A 13,164-nucleotide genomic window follows, 5' to 3' on the forward strand; every position below is an offset into this window, starting at 1 on the left:
TAGACCTGTAATATAGGCATCACAAATACAGGCTCTATATATATGGCCTTCATTTCTCACATACAGGCTTCTTTGTGCATACAAAGTTTTGATCATGAGGGTGTGGAAAGACAAACAAAGATACATACAAACGTACAAACATATACTCACACACTTTTCAGAAAACAATTTTAGTAAACCAGACATGTGCCTACAGTCAGGTGGCGTGCACTTAGTTTGAAAACTATCAGCATTAACATCATTGCAGCCATTTCTTAGCCACCTCCTTTGATTTCACAAGTTTTTCACCCAGGATTTTTGGGGACTTTTCACAGTTTGACAGTTTTTATAGATTGTTGTCTACTCTAACAATCATGATGCATTTTGTCATTATGAACAATACAGTATTGAAGCTGGTTACTCTATATGTGACCAGATTTTACAAAACCAATCCAAATCGCAGTATCGCACATCAGACAAAATCAAACTAACATCTCCAGTGGATAGCTACACTATCGTACTACTAGTTTTGACTCTCAGTACTACTCAAACTACTCAAAGCTGGTTTCAACAGACATCTTCTCTGGGTGGTGTGTAGAACTCAGATGGCAGTTTCCAGCCCTGGCTTGGCAAGAATCAGTGGTTTACTGGTGGACAGCCTAATAATATTTTCCAGACGAATTTTCTGTTGATTTTGCTGCATATGAGCCACCAAGGAGCCATCACAGCCCTGTAATCTCGTGTCTGGACTCCAATTGTGGTCTGCCTTCATTTTGAAGTCTATCCCTTGCCCACCCTGCCACCCCTTTGTGAGCACTCTTGATACTACTTCGCTCGTCCAACTGCTCAGATTTTCTATCTTATTTAGTGGGAAACTCTACAAGCAGCTACAAATACTGGAAGTGGTTTGAAAGATAGTAGATTAATGCATCTTTTGTGTTGTGTGCTTGCTATCCTTGGTGAGTTATGCTGACTTGAATTCTTTAAAACCGTATATCTCGAAACCTGTAATGTGCAATTTGGATCGTTTTTCCAAAATCCAGTGACATATGCTATATGCATTAGACCTCATCATTCCTACTGTTTTAAGTACTGTACCTGCACCTTCGATTTAACCACAGTATTATCAGTCAAAATTTTGTCAGCAATGTCAGTAGATTTTATTTAACTGCTTCACTCTCGTTTCAGTGATGAAAAATATGCACGGACATCTCTAACACATGCAGCAGAATATGGACATGAGGAGATTGCTGAGTACTTGCTCAGGTCAAAGGCCGATGTAAATGGATTGAAAACCTTAGATACAATAACAGATGATTGGAATGTAAGTACTTTAGTTGTACAACATAGCAGGTGGTACAACAAAACATCTCAGTTTTCTGTGAATACCACATTATTATACAATTTGCACATAATATACTGTATACAAAACTATTAATTGAAAAAGTGAGCAAATTATGTGTGCCCACATGTCTATTTTGTAAGCTCGGTTGCATGTTCATGTCTGTGTATGTGCATGTGTGCGTGCGTGCGTGCGTGTGTGTGTGTGTGTGTGTGTGTGTGTGTGTGTGTGTGTGTGTGTGTGTGTAACTGTTAAAAATAGGTAGTATTTCAAACACCTTTAGGAGTGTTCTAACTGTTGTTTAAATTAAACTCCTTTACCGGGAGTTGTAGTACTCCCCAGGGGTGCTCTAGGACCAATTAAAAGGTGTTACAAAGGTGTTACAATACTCCCTAAGTGTGTTCTAGGACTAGCTAAAAGTGTCACAGTACACTGTAAAGGTGTTCTAGTGCTCTCCATGGTGACATTTTATTGAAAAGAAATGTAGATTTGCTGTAACATTCCAGTAACCTTCATGTTGATTTCAATTTACACTTAGTGATTACCAACAACAAAGCACATCAAGACACATGGTAGTGTGTTGTGCACAGAAAGAAACTAAATGTGATTTTCATGCATATGTAACTCCGTGCTCCCTTCTTGAATTGGAATAATTTTTATACTGCAAATGCCCTCCACCTTCAGCATCCCACATACCAAATTTGAACAAGATTGCCTAATGCAGTCAACAAATATAAATTAATCCTTCAAAATCTGGCTTAATTTCTTCATTTGTTTAAGGGGCTCAGGGGCTTAGATTCTTCTTTTCGCACAATTTACAAAAACCATTATGAAATGCAAGTGCGTAGCTCGATTGTCTTGAGCTTTGGCTCACTTTAACAACGTATATTGGCACAATCACGTACCAAGTTTAGTGCAAATCTGATTAATAGTATTAGAGCTATGGATGATTATTTGTGTTAAAAAAGGCCAACTTGTTGTCATGCCTACAGGGTAAACCACTTATGGGAATAACTTTACAATCAGTATGCGTATAGGTTAGCCATCATAGCTCAAACCTTTTGTTGTTTAAATGAAATCGCATTGACAGCTATGGAGTTACAAGGCAAAAACCAAACAACTGTAAATGGCAGGGTCAAAATACTCTAATAGAACAGTCACCATGGGGAAAAAAAGGTGCATGAAAATGTCAACAACAAAAAAGTTACTGACCAGTGTTCTAACCAGGGACCTCCACGCTGAATACCCAAATCCTTTACCACTGAGCCATTGCTATCATAGCTGATCACCCTTAATATCTACTTTATAAATAAAAATTCTAGCTAAATTCTACTCATTAGTGAAAAGTTCATAAGTTTTGTAGATCTACAGTAGCTAGCTACCACTGAAAAATCTAGAACATTCTATGTGTGTTCTATTAGAAATCCTCAAAAATGTGTGCTCTATTAGAGCATTACAAAAGTAATTATACTGTACTATTACAATTTTTCTAGTATTCCATCGAATCAAAGTCAATGATCAATTTGCTGCAGGGTAGTACATACACTACTATTAAGACCTACTCGCACCAATCATCATCATCATAATCATCATGATAAGTGTTATGCTAATAAAGGGTTTGACAACAGGCTGCAAATTGTATTTTATTTAGCATGAAAGGTGCAGGATTTGTTTTGTAAAAATTGAGCAACTGTATCTTATTACGTTTTGCATGAAAAATCGAGATACTGTAATAGAGCAGTCACTGCAAAATCTTAATGGTTGACAAATACTATACCTAATTAACTTGGAAGGAATTTACTTTATTATAAAACACTATTGCAAATAAATATACCGTAAATCGGGAAATTTTCGTTCAAGATAATTTTGTTTAAAAATAAATTTGATGTTTTATATTTTCGTGGACAGCTCAAGCCACGAAAATAACAGCGAATTTTTCTGTAGCAAATAATTTCGTGCGCTATGCAGAAATGAGCATGCAAGATACAGATATACGGGTACTGTACCTGTTGAACATTGAACGGGTAATTGTGATGGACTCGGATGCCCAGCTGTGACAGAGGTCAGCCTCGACCACTTGTGGCTACAGTGGCATGCAAACTTATTTGCCAGATATTGGAACCCTGAGTGACGGTTGGCTATTAGTCTTTCTTCTCCGACAGCGTACTCATTCCTCAAGTGCTTCGACCTCGGTTTTGACGACTCGACATCCAAATAAACATTTTGCAAATAGAAAATATTCAAGAGTGAAAATATTTTGTGTAGTTTGTTTTCATTAGTGGAGGCAACCACGAAATATTCTTACTGTAAAAAATTTCCCGATCTACAGTAGGCACTACATATGTATTACAACTTCATATAGCCTGGTATAATAGCCATGAACAAGCAACAAGCACAAAAATATATCAAAACCTCTGACTCTGCATCACTTTTACAATCACATTGTTGCACTTGTAATTAGATAATTGGTTCATGTATTGTAACTCTTTTTTTCCTGAGCATAGCTACCAACAGGGCTGACTGCTCAGTATAAATAATAAATCAATTAAGTAATTAATGAATTAAATATCAGTAGCTATAAATTGTCTTTAGTATCAGATCAGTAGATATTTTTCTGGTTTGGTAGCTAGAGCACTAGTTTGATCATATCATCTTCATTGCATCTGTAGATAAGAAGAACAATGATTTGTGTAAAAACAAATTAAACTTCAGAGCTAATTTATGCTTGGCTTTGGGTATTTATTTACAGTGGAACCTGTATAATACGGACACCTTGGGACCAGCTATAGATGTCCTGATTATGGAGGTGTCCTGAATTTCCAGGTTTGTTTAAATAGTAAAATATGTAATTTTACATCATTTTTGTAACTTTGATAGTTTTGAATTTGAGTATTGGGTAGGAAGCATTTCTGGTAATACCCAGGGGCACAGCCCAAAAGATCCATACTGATTGTACAATGTGAATCATGACACAATAATACATAGCTAGCATATATAGCTACATAATATAGCTATAATAAATAGCTAAAGTAAGAGTACAGATAGTTTTCAGTAGACGCTACTGATGCTACATGGTGTATATGTGACCGGATTTGCGAAAAGGTACCTTTTCCACACATTTGACATACCAGCGAACAAAATGATGTAACACTTGACTCCTTATACTGATTAACTTGCTCTTAGTATCAAAATGTAGCCAGATAATGTAGCTACATTCATGGAAAATTTCAAGCAATTATACGCCATGATAAAATAGTTATGAAGCTTTAAAGTTCAAAAAATGGGTCAAATTTTGTGTGTGAAAAAGGTACCTTTTCGCAAATCCGGTCACATATAGTGAAAAGCTTCAGAAATTTAACACACAGAAGTATCTTCTCAGTTGATTTATAGGTGTTTTCTTGCTTAAATTCTTGTATGGCCAAAAGACTGTAGGCTGCTCTTCAGTTTGGTATGCATCTGAGTTGGACACACCCCTCTTAACTCGAAGCGTTAGCAATGAACGTTTTTCACTTGGTTTTTCAGTTGTTAAAAGACAGTACAGCCCTCAACAAAGGCGTTCACAGTGTTTTTAGAAAGTTGCCATGCCTACTTTTAAAACCAGCCCGAAGAAACCACACTAGAGAAAAGCCTATAACACTTCAGAAAATTTTTGGATAAAGTAAATGTTTTATAACTGTCCGTATTAAGAAGGGATATTTCCATAAAAGTGGTATAGCTAGCATGAACAATTTTTGTTATCTGGATTACAGATTATAGAGGTGTCCGTATTTTCAAGGTTATGATACATGTAGAGTAGTGAAATAAATTTTGGTGCTTTACAGAGCTGGCCGTTTTATACAGGTGTCTGCAATTTCCAGGGTCCGGAGTAACAGGTTCCACTGTAAATTACAAAAAGAAGTGAAATCCATGCAAAAACAACCAAGCTGTATAAAAGGGTGTGGCCTTCAAAAAGCCTGGGTATGAATTCAAAAGTAGCGGCCATGAAATGGCTGCAAGCAATGATGTGGATGATAATGAATTTTAATAATAGCTTGCATTATAGAGCTGGGCAGTGTGAGATTTGTCAAAGCTGGTATGGTGTTGTAGAAAATATCACAGTACAAATACATACCACAGTATGGATTGTATTAAGTGAACTTTCTGTTGGAAAGGGTGATAGAAGGTTGGTGAAACATGCTAAAATGACTTTAATGCAATTAAAAGGTTATCTTCACATTGGTAAAGTATCTTCACATATTGGTGAGAGCAGGAAATAACAAGATGATGTTATGAATCAGCTGTCATCTAACACTAAACAGTATGGTGTTTTTTTTCTAAATTCATCCGGTATGGTAACGGTATCAATTAAAATACCTTCTCCTACGATACATACCAGTATATCGCCCAACTCTAAAAAATGATTATCATCAACATCATTGCAGCCATTTCATAGCTGCAACCACAACCTTTGATTTCATACCTTTTTTCACCCAGGATTTTTGAAGGCCACACCCTTTTTATACAGCTTGGCTGTTTTTGCGTGGTTAACATTACACAGCAATTTTTGCAACCCTTTATACTTACCACATGGTTGTTCCCAAGTTACTCTTATATATAGAAGGTAACAAAATTTACTTATAACCTAATTTTCAATAGAAGTATCCGATTGTGGGTTTCAATATACCAAGGTGTAGACAAACACCCTAGCTATTATTGGGGAGTAACATAACATTTCTGGTGTTCAACAACACCCTGAGTGCTATAGTACTCCTTTAAATACCATGGGTGTACATGAACACCTTTACGATGGGTGTAACACCTCGTTTTAACAGTGCATGTGTGTGTGTGCTGCATTCGTGCATGCGCACGTGGGTGTGTGTGAATGATTTAAAAAGCATGTAATGACTGCTGTGCATTATGTATACTATGTAATAAAGCAGGAGTCATGCAGTTGAGTTGTTAATAAAGCTCGAAGTGAAAGTTGAGTGCTTTATTAGCATCGAGGTCAAACTTGAGTGTTTTCTTTTGGTGTAGCATGAGCATAACAATTCCTTAAATATTTATGGACCCTTTCTCAGTAGACTGAAGTCCAATGATTACATGGTACTACTACATGTATATTGGGAATGATTCATGGAAGAAAATATTCACAAATGGTCTGTACTTTTCTCACTTACAATAAGAAAACATGTGTGACTCATTATGAGAAGCAGTTTAGTAGGAATCAGGAGTGTGCCTACATTTGATTAATAATGGATGAAGTATCATACAGTATGATAGTGCTGTATAGTAGGGACCACAAAAGAGTAGGCGTGGCCCAAAAAATAACATCACCCAAAACCAGCCTCAATTTTCCCTGATGATGATGATGAGGCAGTATTGGTTAGGGCCAAACAAGCTTTCAGATTGACCCAAAACGCTTTCAAAAAGTTGCTACGGAATTTTAAAAATATATGTATTTAACGGAATTTTCTATGCAACGGCTAAGGCTACAGGCTTGATTTTTCACTGTTCAACATCGCTTCGGCCTGAGAGGTGCCTTTTGGCATGCCGCAGTACATACAATGCATTGTTCATGGACTTACCACTGTCCTCTAATGTGTCTCATGCATCTTTGCTGACAGCGGAAAGTGTCAATTTGGTGGTAGCAAGTGATGGCTTCACTTCGTAATGGAAATCGTCGGTATTTTTCATAGTGGCTATTTTGATTGCAAAGGTGCATTTCGAGCAGTTCTTGATCCATACTGCTATGTAATGGGTTGAACATAGCCGATAACGGAGCATAATGGATACTTCACTTTTCAGATGATAATTGATATAACTGGGGCACATGACACAATTTCTTTCTTTCAGTATGCGTGGATTGCAGAAGTACTTTTTGAACAATTCTTGATTCAAAATGCTGTGTAACAGATTGAACATAGCTGACAACAAAGCGTAATGGATACTTCACTTTTCAGATGATAATTGATATAGCTGGGGTGCAGCACTGTTTCAGATACGGTATGCGTGGGTTCACCAGTCATAATAATTATTTACAAAAAAAGTTAACAAACGCAAAGTGCATAAAAAAATTTGAAATTTTCAACTAGAGTAGGGACCATAGCACATCAATAAAAAGTACTGAAACAAGTTGGAGTAGTGCACGATATTAAATCACAGTAAAACAATAAGAAGTGTTATATCCCTACTGTGCTCAAGATACCATAATGGAAATGCACAGTATACGGATATAACACTTTACTGTGATTTAATATCATTCACTACTCCAGTTTGTTTCAGTACTTTTTATTGATGTGTTATGGTCCCTACTCTAGTTGAAAATTCCAATTTTTTTTGTGTACTTGTTGACTGTTTAATTGTTGCTATGATTGCTTGACTGTGACTTGCTGACCATAAACAGTTGTGATGTGTTGCATGGATGGCTAATTGTGGCAGAAGAGCAGGAAATATTTCATGATAATGAGCAGATGATATAGGTATGCCTGGGGTGGGGGTCAGTATTTGTCCCATTTCTCTCAAGTAACACCGGTTTCCTTCCACTGTTGTTAGTTACTATCACTGACTTTTGGTTACTCTGTTATAATTGCTGGCATAGGATTGTGCATGACCGTGTAGGGTTGCACGTAGCAGTTTAGCATGATGCAAAAACTTTTTATTTTTGTGGCACAGTTTATTGATCCCTATGGCACTTGTGGAAATGATCAAAACTACTCTCGCGCTCCTACACAATCATTGCATGGCAAATCTCATTATAACTATTCCCATTTGCAATATGAATGCACACTAAGGCATGAAATTTTCCAAGGAGGCTTGGAAAGCTTGTGCAAGTAGTTTCAGCTATACTGGCCCACTAAAGAAACAAGAAGATTCAAAAGTTTTTCAGAATGCATACAGTATTTAGACATAATGATGGGAAAGATATTAATTATTCACAAATGCACTAAAATTGCAACTTTTCCTTCCGTGAATAATTCCCAATACACGGTATAATTTCTGAGTCATACCAGCTCTATAATTACATGCATTAACTGTGCTATGGTATAGCCCAATTCAAGTTATCACTGGTTTCCTGTCACGTTCCAGCCTCCTTATAGGGGGCAACTTTGATTAGTGCAATCATTATGAAATTTCTGTTAAATTAGCTGCTGAATACTGAGTTAATTTCAGTGTTGGTTGGCAATACCCTGCTTTTTTGGGGGTTGTTGACAATAAACTGCCACTGTGTCTTGAATGTTGGTCTGCTACTAATATTTCAAACAACTATTGTATCCACAATAATTATTGTAATGTATGCTATATACTGTATTACTAATCACTTTGCATTTTTCTTCCTAAATATAGATTACTCCTTTACTAATTGCTTGCATACGCGGTCATGTGAAAGTTGTAGAGCTGTTGCTTACACACGGTGCTGATGTTACCTGCCAGGATTGTACAGTTGATGAACATGGAGCCATAACAAAATACTACAATTGTCTGGCAATTGCTATTACGAAAAATCACAAGTAGGTCATCTATTTTCATAACTACTGTAGTTCCATATTGTTATTGCTTAGTCTGTGGTAATTTACATCAATGCCAGCTGTGAAAATTGGCGTTGGTTCCCAAAATGGGCAGAGGAGAAAAGTTGTGAAATCAATTGTGGCATCCAAGTAAATTTAATGGCTGTGATGTCAGGAAATGACTGTGATGGTAGCTAATGCTCAAAATTTTATTCATGATTCAAGCAAATTTGTTTGTCACCTTGATACTTCACTAGGATTCAGCACGAATTCACCTGAATTGTATTTATTAAAAGTCTTGCAATTACATGTATAGCTATAACCTACCATCAAAGCTATTTCTTGGATGCCACCTTCAAGTGATTTCACCATGATATTTTGGGGGCCATACCATAGGCATAGCAACAGGAGGGGAAGGAAGCTGGAGCCCTGTTATGATATGGTGTGCATGCGTGGATGGGGCTGTAATAAGAGTAAACTGCTGAGTTTGTCTACTGTGGATGTTAGTGTGTATCCTTCGTGCCACGCCGAATCCTGTCACGTAACAAATTGGGGGCTTGTCCGGGAGCACCAGAAAACAAGTTGTTTAAAGATTTTGGTCGCGGAGACATTTGTTTTCTACTTTCACTGCTCCCTCGTGTTCACCCTGTCCGATTCTAACCACAAGTGTTTAATCCTTAGTACCGGGCGAGTGGTACCTCAACAGGTGTGAATAGTTGTACAGTTGGTGTTGTTGTTCATGTGTCTCGACTAGGCAGGATTTGTTGTTATCGGCACCAGTGTGCATTATTTGGAATTACAAATTTGTAGTCCGACAAATCATTCTCATCGTCGTTACTCTCATCGTTCCTATTACGTTGTTGTGGAGTGGATAATTATGTCGTTCTCAGTAGACTCTTTTGTAAAATCGCCCAGTCTATTGTCCTTAAATCCTTTAAAGAAGGTGGAGCTGCTCTCCCTTGCTCAACACTACAAATTGGAAGCCAATCAAGCTATGAAAAAAGGTGAAATTCGAACATTGATCATAGAGTATTTAGTTGAGGAAGAGATCGTGTCTGAAGATGAAATACCATCAACCACTGATACTATCGAACTGAAGAGGCTAGAACTGCAAGACAAGGAGAATTAGCGTGAGGCCCAGTTGAAGATGAAAGAGATGGAATTACGAGAGCAGGAGCTTGCTCTGCAGTTGAAACTTAAGGAACTCGAAATTGCAACAGCTTCTACAGCTCCACCTGTACCTCGTACCAGTCGACAGGCTGAATTTGATGTGACTAAGCAAGTACGGTTTGTTCCACCCTTCCAGGAGACAGAGGTGAATAAGTATTTCTTGCATTTTGAGAAAGTTGCGTCAAGTCTGTCATGGCCTAAACAAGTTTGGACACTACTCCTTCAAAGCTCTCTGTTAGGTAAAGCCCGTGAAGCCTATTCAGCCCTATCGATAGAACAGAGTTCTGACTATGACACAGTGAAACGCTCTATTCTCAAGGCCTATGAGCTTGTTCCTGAGGCCTACCGACAGAGGTTCCGAGCCACCCAGAAGACAGATACTCAGACTTTTGTGGAGTTTGCACGGGCAAAGGAAACTTTGTTTGACCGCTGGTGTACCTCTAAAGGAGTTGATGGAGACTTTAACCAGCTCAGACAACTGTTGATGATGGAGGAGTTCAAAAACTGCCTTCCTAGTGATATTCGGACCTATCTGGATGAACAGAAGGTAGACAATTTACATGAAGCAGCAGTTTATGCTGAGGACTACTCCTTGACACATACCACTTCCTTTGGAAAGCCCCATCCCTGTGATGGCAACTCAGCAGATATAACACTTGAATTAGCTAAAGGTGGTCAGCCGGGTGCTCTTATCACCAGTAGCTTTACGGGTGGAGGCCCATCAGGGAACTACAGTAGCAACCACCTACCTGCTGGACCAACATGCTTTTATTGCAGGAAGAGGGGTCACATAATGTCAGAGTGTCAAGCCTTACCAAGAAAGAACGAGAGGTCTGAAAAGCCTGATCTCATTGTTTCCCCAAGTTTTCAGACAGACCATAAGAAGACAAGTATGTTGCCAGATGATTACACTCCATTTATTTCATGTGGTAGTGTCTCCCTTGTTGGCTCACAAGTGGAATCTCCGATCACCATTCTCAGAGATACTGGTGCGACGTAGTCTCTGATATTGGAGGGTGCCCTTCCCTTCAGTTCCCATTCGGACACAGGAAGGACTGTGTTACTACAAGGAGCAGAGTTAGGAACTTTTCGTGTACCACTTCATAAGGTTCACTTGAAGTGTGGTCTAGTGACTGGAGCTGTAGTTGTCGGAGTGAGACCTTCCTTACCAGTCCAGGGTGTGAGTCTCATACTTGGCAATGACTTAGCTGGAGGACAAGTGGCATGTATTTCCAATGTGCCACAAAACTCAGTGCCGCCAACTGTTGCAGCAGAGCAAGTCCCAATGAAGGTGTATAGGGTCAGTAACAGTAATTCACAGCAGGATCTCAGTAGAGAGCAGATCGGGCACGTTAGATGTTTGCCAGGAAAGAAAATGGTGGACAACCAAATTTTCGTAGGGCGGTTACCCAAACACATTTGCAGTAGGGACTTGGAAGACATTTTCTTTCCCTATGGAAAACTGACACGTTGTGAAGTGAAACAAGGAATACGACTAGCTTATGGTTTTGTTGAGTTTGAAAACAGAAGAGATGCTGAGGATGCAATACGTCTGGAGAATGGCAGAGAGATCATGGGTACTAGGATAGTTGTGGAATGGTCTAGAGGACACAAGGACAAGAATAGCATACGTGGTTATGATCGATATGACTGCCGTATTCATGATCGGAATTGTTATGACAGAGGAGGGCGAGATCACAGATACTCTCGAAGGAGGTCTTATTCATGGTCACCACCCTGACATAAGCATCACAAATACCGGTGACTGATTGACTTGTGCATTTCACTTAGTTATTAACCTTTTCCATACCTTGCTGGTGTATTTAGGTCTTTTATCATGTAATTTTTGGACAACTTTAGTTTTTATACCCACATGTGTGTGCATATACCTTTGTTGTGTGTAGGGGTAGTTTTGTAGGGGGGGAGTGTTATGATATGGTGCGCATGCGTGGAGGGGGCTGTAATAAGAGTAAACCGCTGAGTTTGTCTACTGTGGATGTTAGTGTGTATCCTTCGTGCCACGCCAAATCCTCCTGTCACGTAACAAGCCCCCATTGTGATTTACTGATTTTAAATTGCAACAAGATCAAGATACTCTAATAGATTACTTTAATAAAGCAGTCACAGTATTCAGAGCAGTGATACAATGTATGTTTGGTGGAGGGCAGCTATTCTTAACAGATATTGACCTTTTTTGCTCTTCAACACTGTGCCCTACCAGACTGAGAGTCTAGAGCCCCCATATCTAAAAATATCTTGCTACACCTATGTATACCCTTATTTGCAGCTAGGCTGTTATGGTATAGAGTAGTTTATTGCAAACCATAAAGCTGGCCTTTTGGGTTTGTTTTTACTTATCCTTTTTCTCTACTACAGGAATGAGGAAGAATACAGACTTTTATTTATCATCTATAATTATAGTAAATTTGCCATTAATACTGTGAAAGTTATCACTTAGAGGTTGACTTGTTGGTAGCTGAACTTTCTACAGGAGCATACGTAGCTGAACTCCCTACAAGGTGATTTGTTTATAGCTGAACTCTCTACAGAGTGACTTATTTGTTGCTAAACAGTCATGTCAATATGGTGACTTGTAACAAAGCCAAAATCACTATCAGGATGACTTGCAATGTAGCTGAACTCTCTATGCATACAAGGTAAATTGTTTGTATATAGCTTAACTCTTTACCCTGCAACTCTTTGTATATAGCTGAACTCTCTTTGCTTGTAGACAAATTCTCTACAGGAAGACTTGTCTCTAGCAGAACCATCTATAGGGTAACTTATAGTTACATAGCTAACTCTTTACAGGAAGCCCTACTTTTATAGTTGAACTTTCTGCAATGTGGCTTGTTTGTTTCATTTCCGCAATGAGGCTTGCAATGTGGCTTATTTCAAAAGATTCACCATTCACAATAATTGCATCTGGTGACTTTACCACTTAAAACCATGGTGAAATCAGGCATACAAACTCACCATTTCTGTTAGGTTCATTTAACATTGTACAAATAAATCAAGTTGATGCTATTGTCGTGATGTAAATGCAGCACTTACCTAAGCCATGAGACTCACTGAAGCCATACATCAAAATAATAAGCTAGGAATATTGTTGTACACTGATAAAACTCTGAGAATGCATGCAGACGCCAAACCCCAGTAGGTGAAAATCTAATAAGATAGACATCACTT

The 13,164-nt window shown here is 38.4% G+C and overlaps 1 protein-coding gene across 1 annotated transcript in view; it reads left to right on the forward strand.

The window, feature by feature from the left end:
* Positions 1 to 13,164, forward strand: part of LOC136266290 (transient receptor potential cation channel subfamily A member 1 homolog) — a 134,334-nt gene that overhangs the window by 60,691 nt on the left and 60,479 nt on the right. The window contains exons 9-10 of the mRNA XM_066061305.1: positions 1,168 to 1,303; positions 8,645 to 8,808. Coding sequence (XP_065917377.1) covers positions 1,168 to 1,303; positions 8,645 to 8,808 — 300 coding nt within the window. The remainder of the gene's footprint in view (positions 1 to 1,167; positions 1,304 to 8,644; positions 8,809 to 13,164) is intronic.

The sequence above is a fragment of the Dysidea avara genome, chromosome 9 (genome assembly GCF_963678975.1).
Source record: "Dysidea avara chromosome 9, odDysAvar1.4, whole genome shotgun sequence".
NCBI lineage: Eukaryota > Metazoa > Porifera > Demospongiae > Dictyoceratida > Dysideidae > Dysidea > Dysidea avara.